This window comes from Podarcis liolepis (assembly GCF_965112155.1).
Source record: "Podarcis liolepis genome assembly, chromosome: 1".
NCBI classification, from domain to species: Eukaryota; Metazoa; Chordata; class Lepidosauria; order Squamata; family Lacertidae; genus Podarcis; species Podarcis liolepis.
Genome location: NC_139554.1, coordinates 17468211 through 17481049, shown reverse-complemented (window position 1 = coordinate 17481049; position 12839 = coordinate 17468211). Strand labels below are relative to the sequence as shown.

The 12839-nt window shown below is 43.0% G+C and overlaps 1 protein-coding gene across 7 annotated transcripts in view; it reads left to right on the top strand.

Moving 5' to 3' along the window:
- Positions 1-12839, top strand: part of EML1 (EMAP like 1) — a 136638-nt gene that overhangs the window by 121356 nt on the left and 2443 nt on the right. For all 7 annotated transcript variants that reach the window (XM_083517573.1, XM_083517572.1, XM_083517569.1 and 4 more), the window contains 8 exons: positions 1312-1437; positions 1929-2060; positions 4958-5025; positions 7292-7380; positions 9008-9105; positions 10314-10401; positions 10603-10698; positions 11013-11143. In XM_083517573.1, the coding sequence (XP_083373699.1) occupies positions 1312-1437; positions 1929-2060; positions 4958-5025; positions 7292-7380; positions 9008-9105; positions 10314-10401; positions 10603-10698; positions 11013-11143 (828 nt within the window). The remainder of the gene's footprint in view (positions 1-1311; positions 1438-1928; positions 2061-4957; positions 5026-7291; positions 7381-9007; positions 9106-10313; positions 10402-10602; positions 10699-11012; positions 11144-12839) is intronic.

Here is a 12839-nt window from a genome sequence, read left to right as displayed (position 1 = left end):
TTTAAGTTACTCATAAGAGCAAATTGAAAAAGCAGGTAGAGGAAAAAGCTCACCCAACCTATTCTGGACTGTTTCCTTAAATCAGCTGATATTTATCAGTTTGCACCCTTCCTGGTCATCTCCTGGTTTCTTCCTTCCATAGTTCCCATCTGTGCTTTCTTTTTAGTATTCCAGCTCTCTTATAGCATTTAAGCCCCTTTTCTCTCCTTTGCAGCTCTTCAAGTGTCTGACTCCACAACCTTCTGTCTACCCCATTTTCTAGCTTATCTTACATACAAGCTAGGCTATGTACACTCTCACCATTTTCATCAAAGATTCATAGGAACATGTATTATACTGAGCCCAGGCTATTGGTCCATCTGGCTCATTGTCAGCACTTACCAACAGCAAATCTGCAGGGTTCCAGCCCTGTCTGGAGATTCTGGGGATTGAACCTTAGGACCTCCTGTATGCAACGCTGATGCTCTACCGTGGAGCTACAGCCATTCCCTGATCGCATCCAGCGTGCTCCAAACACTGGTTAGGGGAAGCAGTGTACACACAACATCCTCCACCATCCATGCCTATCCTGTTGTTTCATACAGAATGCTGTGGCTTCCCCAGCTTCGATCCAAATTGAGAAAAGGGGCAACCTGTCATGTTTTACGCTCATAATGTGCCAGTCTGTATTGTTTCAACCATGGGTCTCGCAACAGAGAACAAGATGTAAAAAAAAATTAGTAATGACAGCAAAGCAGAATATTGGCCTGGAGGGTGGGTAGCTCAGTTGGTAGAGCACAAGACTCTTAATCTCAGGGTCATAAGCTCAAGCCCCATGTCAGGCAAAAGAATCAAGCCTTGCAGGGGGTTGGACTAGATGACCTTCATGGTCCCTTCCAACTCTATGATTCTGTGAAGAGGAACAAGGATCAGGAAGTGATGGCAAGCCCGCTGCTGAGCACCTCAAGTGTTCAGATGGATTACTGAATAAAAATGAAAACCACTACTTTTGTGCAACACTAACACAAGACACGTCCCTTAAGTGTCTCATTGGAGGAGGGAAATGGCCGTTACACAACAACAAATCGTGCAAAGAAAACAATAGATACCTTTCGTAGAATTGTAAAACTGGAAGGTACCCGGAGGGTTATCCCTTGTGATGCAGGAATCTCAGCTAATGTATCCATGGCAGATGGCCATCCAACCTCTGCTTAAAAACCTCCAACGAGAGTCCACCACCTTCTGAGGAAAGCACTGTAGAAAATGTACACTTGAGGGGGGAAACTACATGCCAGCTTGATTAACCAATATGCTTTTGAATTTTGAAAATAGATTCCAGAGCAATTTGGGCCAATAAGAACAATAGCAGAAGGGAAAGGGGACGTTGTGTTAATTGGCACCACTCGGAATTTTGTTCTACAAGGTTCCCTCTCGGGAGACTTTTCTCCCATTACCCAGGTAAGTACTTCTTTGAGCCCATTCCTTCTTAAGACCAAAGTTTTTAAAAGACAAAATCATAGTGTTCATTTTTAAAAAAATCTGAATTATAAGGGGTTCTTTGATCTCTACTCCGGAGGAGCTGAGAGCTTGCTGAATGTGTAATTGCTGCTGTCACATGACGTACGAAGGGGGAGGTGGACAGGGCTCTGTCCCTCAAAGCTTACAAACTCAGTTTGGGTAGTAGAGAAGGAAAGGGGAGAGGAGAAGGGCAGTGGAGCAAATATCAATAAGCGAAGTTACATCCGCATAGGTTTCATTTCAGTTGCGGGTGAAAATATAAGAGTTAAGCAAAACTATTAATGAAAAAGAGGAACCAGAAGTGGGATTTGAAGAAAGAGGGAGAAGGATTCTATATGTCCCGTCCCTCCCATTATTACCAATAAAATATTAGCGAAACTCACAGTGTTCTGTTGTTCATGTTCTGATGAAACATTGCTGTATTTATTAAGGGTCATACTGATGAGCTTTGGGGACTAACAGCCCATCCTTCCAAACCTCAATTCTTCACTTGTGGGCAAGACAAACACATTACACTCTGGGATGCCATCAGTCACCGTCCGATCTGGAACAAAATTATAGAGGTATGATATCCGTTTTTCATAACCCCACCACCACCACCTTTAACAACCACAGTGGCAGTGTTCAGACATCAAGGTAAACTGTCGCTAACGGTTTACTGTGCACAAGCTGATCGCGCGCGCCCCCTTCACTTCTTCTATTTTGCTAGTACTGGAGAGCAATGTCTCAATTCCTGGTTTAGTTTAACCTCTGAAGCAGGGGTCGCGGATGCTTTAGCTTGGATGTAACAGGAAGTCAGAGCTTGAGGGAGAAACAAACCATTAACAGTGTCTTAGCATGGCAAGGATACAGTTTTGCCTACAAAACCTACAAATAGGGATTTATACTCGTCCTTGAATGAGTAAAGGTAAAGGGACCCCTGACCATTAGGTCCAGTCGTGACCGACTCTGGGGTTGCGGCGCTCATCTTGCTTTATTGGCCAAGGGAACCGGCGTACAGCTTCCAGGTCATGTGGCCAGCATGACTAAGCCGCTTCCGGCGAACCAGAGCAGCACACGGAAATGTCGTTTACCTTCCCGCCGGAGCGGTACCTATTTATCTATTTCGACTGTGACGTGCTTTTGAACTGCTAGGTTGGCAGGAGCTGGGACTGAGCAACGGGAGTTCACCCCGTTGCGGGGATTCGAACCGCCAACCTTCTGACAAGCAAGTCCTAGGCTCTGTGGTTTAACCCATACTGATTGACAAAAACTAAATAATACTCTGATCTAAACTTGTAGAAAAGGTACTCTGATATTAAGGTGCTTTGGGAGAAGTGGAAATGGAATTAATGTTTTGGTATTGTTTAGGCTTGTCAGTTCCCATTTAAGAACTTACATCTTGCTTTTTGAACTTATTCTTCAGAATGCAGATTTATATTGGTTTTATACCAAGTTAATAGGCCTGACTTCCCCCAAGGAATCCTGAGAATGGTAGCTTGCTGATAATTTTCTATCACAAGCCTCTACTGCACCTTCTCACAGCTGGCTTAGCAAAGGGACTCTGTAGCTGAGCTGCCCCCTCAGCAATGTCGCTCGGTGTCAGAAAGACTGGAACGAGGTGGCTCATTTGTTTCCCCCAGCAATAATGGCTTCTGCCCCTGTCTGCTTGCGTAGTCTACTTGACTGCTTGGAGCAATAGCCAAACGCAGTTCAAGCAAATATCACGTTACTGGCAGTGAGTCTGATGACACGGATGAGTTTTTATTTCAAGAATGGTATGCTTCAACTTGAGAGACTCTTAACATTTGAAATCCCATCCAGTGCAGCACTGTACAGGCATTCCTCCAAGCTGGATATACCTGCTGAGCCTTGGGCGTTTCTGAAGTTACATTTCAGCCCGCTAATGGTAAATTTCAGTTTGGCAACTCTCAGTTTATGCTGGTGAGGGTGACCTTCCATAGTCTATGAGGAATCAACTGCTTTTGCAGATGAGAAATTATCTCATTAACCAATTAACCAAATTATGGTTTGGTGCCTGGATGATAATAAATAGGTCTGCTCCAAAACTGATCTGTCTTGCATTGGGACAAAGGTGGGAATAATATTTCTGTTGTGAAATAATGTTGGTCGTTAGGTATGGTGTTGTATCTCATGCTCACAGAACAAGCTCATTCCTCACTGGGCTGTTTTGAGGGTGGGGAATGCCCCTGAAGTTTGTTTGTTTTCCTCCTGAACATATTTTGCACTTCTGTAAACCTTGGGGTTCCTGTGCATCTGCTGATCATATATACTGTAAATATTAAGTAGGCATGTTTTGGAGATAACCCTGCACATAAACACTGTCAGTACACTGATGGAACAACAATATAACAGAGCGTTCCACCAGATTGGAGCCGAAAAAGCCCTGGCTCTAGTTGAGGCCAGCCTAACCTCTCTGTGGCCTGGGACCTTCAGGATGTTTTATTTGAAGACCGTAAGTTCTTCTGTGGGGCATACCAGGAGAGGCGGTCCCGTAGGTATGAGGGTCCCAAGCCGTATAGGGCTTTAAAGGTTAAAACCAGCACCTTAAACCTGATCCTGTACTCCACCAGGAGCCAGTGCAGCTGGTATAGCACCGAGTGAATGTGATCTCGCAGCGAAGACCCCGTAAGGGGTCTTTTAGAAGACATTAATAATAATAATAATAATAATAATAATAATAATAATATAATAATAATAATAATTTATTAATGTGTTTTTATTCATTTGGGCGATTTTTGTAGCGCTTAATATCTAAAAATATCTCTGAGTGGTGTACAGAAAACTAAAACAGCAACAGCAAAATAGTACAAAAATGCAAGTTGGTAATAAATAAATATGGCTAAATTCCTTCTTCTGACACATTTCCCCACTCAACATCTCTCAGTCTCCTGGCTCTCACCCTCAGGCTGCCCACATCTGTGTCCCACCAGCTGCATTGCACACACCCAGTTTCAGGCTACAGCTGGTTGGGAATTTTGTGAATTTACCAGGGGCTCCCAAATTGGACTCTCCGCCACTCTCAGTTCTTTCTCTGGCCTCTGCACAGGTCTCCTCTTCCAGCTGCTTTGATATATATATCATGGATGCCACATCTGCGTATTTCTGTATATATCTAAAATATATTACATAATTCATTTCTGAGTGTGTATTAAACACATACATTGTACAATAATAATATTTCTTTACACCACCATATTTCGGTTTTAAAAAATAGGTTAGTTTTTGTTCAGATTCCCCATCCCAGAGGCAAAACACTGGTAACACTGGTAGCTTCTGCATATAGCAAGGGTACAGACCATGCCTGCTGTTTTATAAGTCCCACTCCTTTCAAAGAGGACTCACAGGTGAAGTGCCTAGTACGGTGAGCTCTTTGAAACTTAACCATTCCAATATGCATTATTGTTACAGATTGCTATAACTGTTGCTGTAAATATGCAATTTCTTTGAAACTTTGTAGGATCCAGCACAGTCTTCTGGTTTCCATCCTTCAGGGTCCGTGGTTGCAGTAGGAACCCTAACTGGAAGGTAAGATTAAGAAGAGCAGGGGCACTTGCTTTGGGGGTAGTCCGCAGTCGTAAACCCTGGATACGTATTCATATAACCCCTCGTGCAGGCGTGCAGTGAAACTTTTCAAAGTGGAACAGTGAGAGCCAGATGCGCCAGCTTGCGAGCCAGATGGGACAGTGTCGCATGTGTGAACACCATGCCTCTCTTGCTAAACCAGGCAAAAGCTTCCTGGGCTTTGGGAAGGAGGCGCCAGGCTTTAATATTTTAATAATCTAATTTACCGGGAACATTTAGGGGACTAGCTTATTTCCCCTAATCCACTGACTGCACACCACTGCCCTCATGGGGACAGCCTTCATAATTTTTCATCAAAAAAGTTCTCCTCTTCCTAATGTCCATCCACTACTTGAAGTGTTTTATTTCCTGGTGAAATATGCAAAGGATGGAGCAGAATGACTCAGAAACTGAGTTCCCATCGTCAAAGTCCACTTCCTGTCTGCCCCGTCTCCCTGGCGTCTTTCTTTCCAAAGGACCACATAAAACCAGTGATGTGGGTTTTCTGGGAAATTTTCCCATACAAATTACCATAATTTGAAGAGGGTACTTTGCATAAGACATTTGCGATGCTTTGGAGGGTAATCTAGTATAGCATGCTTATGCTACATGTTTTTAGCAAGCAAGGCTAAAGCTGCCAGCTTCCCTAATATTGCATTTGGAAATTGACATACGTTCATTATATGAAGCACTGGAGACTTTTCCGCCCCATAGGGTCTTAGTACAAGGTGCAAAGTGTTTTGCATTTGTAAAAGGCAAATATTCCACACCAGCAAAATATTTCCCATGTGTCAGGTGTTGTTAATCCTGACTGTCTCAAAGCAGTAATGAGCTACAGTTTAATAACATTTGATAATATATTTCGATTCTATAATGATGAAAACGCTTCTCGTTTATCTTCTGCTTTATATTTGTCACAAATAAAGCCATCTTGCCTTTCGTTGTTCAGTTTCTGGTCCCCACACAAAGTTACTGTTCGGAAATGGAGAATGGTTTGGTGAGGGCAGTGGGCTAAGGGGTGGCATGATCAAGGTTTACAAAAGATGCACATGGTTTGCAGAAAGACAAGTTTTTCTCGCTTCTCATAATACTTAGAACTTGAGTTCGTTCAGTAAAATGTATCCACAATGGATTCAGGACAGGTATGGTGCCTGCTTATCCCATCATCCCTATCTCTACTCACTCTAGCCTTCCTGCATAATAATAAATAATAATAATAATAATATTTATTTATACCCCGCCCATCTGGCTGGGCTTCCCCAGCCACTCTGGGTGGCTTCCAACCAAATATTAAACTATAGTAATACATCAAACATTAAAAGCTTCCCTAAACAGGGCTGCCTTCAGATGTCTTCTAAAAGTTTGGTAGTTGTTGTTCTCTTTGACATCTGGTTGGAGGGCGTTCCACAGGGCGGGCGCCACTACCGAGAAGGCCCTCTGCCTGGTTCCTTGTAACTTGGCTTCTCGCAGTGAGGGAACCACCAGAAGGCCCTCGGTGCTGGACCTCAGTGTCCGGGTAGAACGATGGGGGTGGAGACGCTCCTTCAGATATACTGGACCGAGGCCGTTTAGGGCTTTAAAGCTCAGCACCAACACTTTGAATTGTGCTCGGAAACGTACTGGGAGCCAATGTAGGTCTTTCAAGACCGGTTTTATGTGGTCTCGGTGGCCGCCCCCAGTCACCAGTCTAGCTGCCGCATTCTGGATTAGTTGTAGTTTCCGGGTCACCTTCAAAGGTAGCCCCACATAGAGCACATTGCAGTAGTCTAAGCGGGAGATAACCAGAGCATGCACTACTCTGACAAGGCAGTCCACAGGCAGGTAGGGTCTCAGCCTCCGTACCAGATGGAGCTGGTAGACAGCTGCCCTGGGCACAGAATTGACCTGCGTCTCCATGGACAGCTGTGAGTCGAAAATGACTCCCAGGCTGCGCACCTGGTCCTTCAGGGGCACAGTTACCCCATTCAGGACCAGGGAGTCCTCCACACCCACCCGCATTGAGGGGAAAGTACTGAAAGGGGCTTCTGCTGTTCAGCCGAACATGCTTAGATGCCTCTCTTTCGTTGGAAACTCTGTGAATTAGATCAGAATCAGAGACGGACCCTTTGTCTTATCCAGCAGAGTTGTTGCTATGTTTCTTTGTACTGGGATCCCTGACTGCCCCACTTCACCCCCTTGCCAGTTCTATCTTATACGGCTTGTTGACTTTTCCTTCCACTGTTTTCAACAGGTGGTTTGTGTTTGACACCGAAACAAAAGATTTGGTCACCGTACATACAGACGGAAATGAACAGCTCTCCACAATGCGTTACTCGCCAGGTTTGGCATTCTTTGTTCAGCTGTTTGAACAAAAAAAGGGGGGCACTGAATACTGTATAAAAAAGTGTTTGTCAATCCCTAAATATCACAGTCTTATATTTTATGCTTTTGCTGTCAGCGTATTTAATCACTGGCGATAAAAAGGTGCATAGCTTAATGATGGATTCATTTTTACCAATTTACAGGAGCAGTTTTTAATATGGCAAAGGCGCCGTGAGTTGACCTTTTCAGTCAGCTCGCTTAATTTTAGTGTGGTGCCAGGATGCAGCTCATGTATTGTGTTTAAGAATACATTTGAAAAGCATGTGAATCGTGTACTGTGTCACAGTATCGGTATACAGAAAGAGGAATTTGTTTAAGGCTTTAGGGAAAAGTATTCCATCTTGTGCTATATTCCATGTTATTGTCACCAAAAGTATAAATTTATATTCTGCCTAATCGCCCTGACAGGATCCTTAACACAAAACATGAACTAAAACTCCCATGTGTAAAACAGATCAAAATCCCAATTAAATAAATTTCATGGCTAATATTAGCAAAATAATAATAATCATAAAATGGCAGTATAGAACAAATTAATAATGTATATAATGGGTTTTTTAAAAAAAATTGTGATCTACCTTGGAATTTTCTATGAAAGGCAGTATTAAAACACTTTAATTAATTAATTAATACATCAGTCACCTCAGCCCACTATTCCCACAGATTCTCTATATACAGATTCTCTAACACAGATTCTGCCACTGAAAGAGTCCTGCTTTTTATAGACCAGGCTGTGGCACCCAAAACAGGACTTTCTCAGATTCTTTCTTTTAAGCCTATTTGGAGAGGTACATACATGAACGGGCAGCCCTGCCACTATCCTGGTCCATGCATTCCCCCCCCCCCATATCCTATAAAATCCATGTAAAAACAAAAATTTCAAGTGTTCCTTAAAATGCACTTGGTTGGGACCAGAAAGAGGACATTTCTGTGGCTGGGCCTAGGCTCTGAAATTCCCTCCCAAGAGTGATATGTCACTCCTCTTTAAAGATCTTCTAGGAGCTAGTGGAAACCTTATTTTAAGATAGCTTTCGGCTTGTAGATATGTGTCTTACAATACTGGTTTTAACCAACCTCACCCAATCTGGTAGCCCAAAATATCCAGAGCCCACAACTCCCATCCAACACAGCCAGTATGAGGCGATAGGAGCTGTAGTCCAAACTTCTTCACTTACTACTAATAACTTCTGATGCCGCTAATGCTGTATTGTTGATTTTCTAATGCTGCATATAGTATTTTAAATATTTTGGTAGCTGATGTTTTAGATTATTAATCTTTGGTTATTAGACTTTTGTGAGGAAATGTAGGGTGCGGATGTTTTCAGTTGGGGATAGGAAACGTGGTCCTTCAGAGGTTGTTGGATTCCAGCTTGCAATTCTGCAGCTGGAAGTTCAGAGCAGTAGCATTAAATATAGCCACATCTCTAGGTCCACAGGTTCTCCATCCCAGTTTTGAATAAATAAACAAAGGAAGTAGTTTTGCATTTAATCTTATTACTGAAATTCCAGTCCAAGGGGCGTTACTTCTTCCTAATCAGTGTGATTTCAGCCTTATGATAAAATATGTTTTCTCTTTGTTTTGCAGATGGCAATTTCTTGGCAATAGGTTCTCATGACAATTGCATTTATATATACAGTGTTAATGACAATGGGAGGAAATACAGTAGAATTGGCAAATGCTCAGTAAGTGATCACATAATTGTTTAAAAATCATCTCCAGCCTTTCCCTTTTTTTTCCTTTTTTTTGTAAAGTTGTTTAACATTCTCTTCGTGATTTAATTTAATATCCCTAAAGGTTCGGAAATGGCAACAACCCTTTCAAAACATTTATAAAATAACTTTAACAATATTCTGTAGAAACACTGCTCATTCTCCAATGCTAAATATTTATGCAAGCATAATTATTTCCAAAACTTGCACAATATATTCTTGTGGAAGACTATTGCGTGAGAAGTTTGGTATATTGAAGACATCTTTTTAATTTTTTTAAAAAAACAAAACAACAACAAAAATACACCATCTGGAAATGAATTTTGCCCTCCACCCAAAGGGATCAAGGTGCGAGAGAGTTGAGGAACACAGCATGGAAAAATTCTATCAAGGACCACACATTGGTCTGGATAGGAAACAGCAAAATACCTACAAAAGCCTAAGGCTAAAAAAAGGAGTGTATGCAGCTCACATGCCATTCACACAGATAGAAAAATCAGTTCTGGATGACCTGCTTGCAACATAAAACTCCTGTCTGGAAGCATCCTTCGTTCTTTCAGCTGCAAGAGACTAGCCCACAGCTATCTCTCTGAGAGACATGAACTGGTCTCAATTCCGTTCCAGTAAAATCACTAGCAACTGAGAGGTTGAACCTTTGACGCTTACCTAAGGAGGCTTTCTTATTCAATATACCTAGTTTACAGTCAAGATGGCTACAAGGTGGATCTATATAACAGGCAAATAAAACCTTTCTTTGACATTGATAGTCTAGAAGCTCCCAGTTCCCCTGACAAATCCACCAGTGGAAGGATAGTTTGTTAGGGTTGTAAAGATGTATCTAAATACTGATGCCTATTACCTTTTTGTGCTTTGATCTGTAGCCCAGACGGCATTTGAGCCGCTACATCCTCCCCTCTGGTTATATTCCATGTGAACTGAACTTTGGGAGGCATGTGCCACTATTTTCTCCCAGCCCAAAGAGCACCTGGAACGTTGGACTGGAGCCTATGGTTCCAATATGGTGACCTGGGTTGCTACCAAACACAGATCACCCACTGCTTTGAATGTAAACAAAGCTTCAGTGTGCTTTTCCATGCAGCTTTTTTATATGTGCTCCAGTGTAATTCTATTAGGGGATGTTATGTCGCTGGAATTAATATAATGCATCTCTCTCTCTGCAGGGTCATTCCAGCTTCATTACTCACTTGGACTGGTCTGTTAATTCTCAGTACCTTGTGTCTAATTCAGGGGACTATGAAATCCTATACTGTGAGTAACAAATAGTATTCTGCCCTTGGTACAGGGTTCATGCTTGGCTGCTAATGGATTCCTAATATGAATCACAAACCACTGCAGAGGAGACATTTGTTTTTGTCTCTTAAGTTTCTTTACTGTACAAGTTAATAATCAATGTCTCCCCCCCCCTCTCTCTTTCTCTTTCTCTCTTGTGCTCCTCCCCTTATTTTATAGGGGTTCCGTCAGCTTGTAAACAAGTAGTAAGTGTTGAGACCACTAGAGATATAGAATGGGTTACTTACACCTGTACTTTAGGATTCCATGTTTTTGGTAAGTAAATAATAATAATAATAATAATAATAATAATAATAATAATGTTATTGTTTGTACCATGCCCATCTGACTGGGTTCCCCAAGCCACTCTGGGCGACTTCCAGCAAAATATTAAAAAATAATTAAATGTCAGACATTAAAAACTTCCCGCTACAGAGCTGCCTTCAGATGTTTTCTAAAAGTTGTGTAATTCTTTATCTCCCTGACATCTGATGGGAGGGCGTTCCACAGGGAGGGTGCCACTGCCAAAAAGGCCGTCTGCCTGGTTCATCCCAAACATTTCAGTAAAGAAGTTCTTACTCTTGTTTCAGGTGTGTGGCCAGAAGGTTCAGATGGCACAGATATCAATGCTGTCTGCCGCTCGCAGGGGAGGAAAATGTTATCGACCGGTGATGACTTTGGCAAAGTACACCTCTTCTCTTATCCATGTTCACAGTTTAGGGTAAGGTCCCAGCCACGTTATCCTTGCAGTTGTAAAAAGGATTATTTTGTAAATAGCCATCAGTTAAAGGGATTAATTGTTGTAATTTGTTTTTCTTGATGTTATTGCTGCTAACCATTTTATTGGAGATTTGAGGGGAAAGTTAATCTATAATAAAACACATAATTATCATAATTAAAACTTTCATGCAAGTTAACATGAAGTTTATTGACAAATTGCTTCTGATATACTGTATTTTTCCGTGTACTGGATGCCCCCATGTACAGGACGCCTCCTATTTTTGGGTACCCCAAATTAGGAAAATGGGGGAAATTGCCCTGACTTGCTGAAATTTGGGGCAGGGGGGAGGATTGCCCAGAGGCTAGCAGCCCCACGCATCTAACAGGCCACCTATCAGCTGTTCCCTCGCCGGCAATCGCTGACCTTGGGGGGGGGGCAGAGTTGAACTTCTTTTGGGGGGGAAGAGTGGTAAAGCTTTTTCCTCAATTACTCTTAGCACTTCTCGCCTTTCCCACAAAGCCTCCCTACAGTATTCTGCTTGCCTCCTCCCACTCTGCCCACCCTACAGCTGGGAGGGAGGCTGTCGGCAGTCCGTTTTTGCTGTGCGGTGTCTTCGCACGGCTCCATTTGTGCGCATGCGGCGCGACGTTACACAGGAGGAGCGCGGCGATTGAAGTAATATCCCCCCTCTGCGCCTTTAACATCAGCGAAACATCACACCTTGCACTCCTCCTGTGTAACGTTGCACCGCCGCACACAAATGGAGCTGCCACGCAGAAAAAACAGACCATACACGCAGCCTCCCCCACGCAGCCTCTGTCTGTAGGGCGGGCAGAGTGGGAGGAGGCAAGCAGACCGAGAATGCCCCACAGGGCATTGCTAGAGCAAGTTCCGTATTTATTTATATATTTAATTGCTATATTCCGTGGATAAGACGACCCACGTTTTTAGACCTAAAAAATGGGAATAATAATAATAATAATAATAATAATAATTATTATTTATTATTTATACCCCACCCATCTGGCTGAGTCTCCCAGCCACTCTAGGCGGCTCCCAATCAAATGTTAAAAACAGTACAGCATTAAATATTAAAAACTTCCCTAAACAGGGCTGCCTTCAGATGTCTTTTAAAGATAGGATAACTGCTTCTTTCCTTCACATCTGAAGGGAGGGTGTTCCACAGGGCAGGCGCCACTACCGAGAAGGCCCTCTGTCTGGTTCCCTGTAACCTCACTTCTCACAATGAGGGAACCGCCAGAAGGCCTCGGCGCTGGACCTCAGTGTCCGGGCTGAGCGATGGGGGTGGAGACGCTCCTTCAGGTATACAGGTCTGAGGCCGTTTAGGGCTTTAAAGGTCAGCACCAACACTTTGAATTGTGCTCGGAGACGTACTGGGAGCCAATGCAGATCTCTCTGGGAGCCAATGCAGAAGACACCCTCGTCTTACATATGGAAAATACGGTACATGCCCCCCCCAACCCACCAAACCAATAAGACATTATCGCTTCAGTTGCTCTTCAAAATCATGCTCTATTGCATGTGCCTGCTGCAAACAGCTGGATAAAATCTGTGAGCACCTTGTCAAAAACAGCACGGATTGCTGCCAGTACCGCCCCCCAGTTAGACCACACAAAATGAGTGTTGTCCAAAGTGTCTTTGTTGGGAAGTGCAGTTAACAAACACAGGACAAATA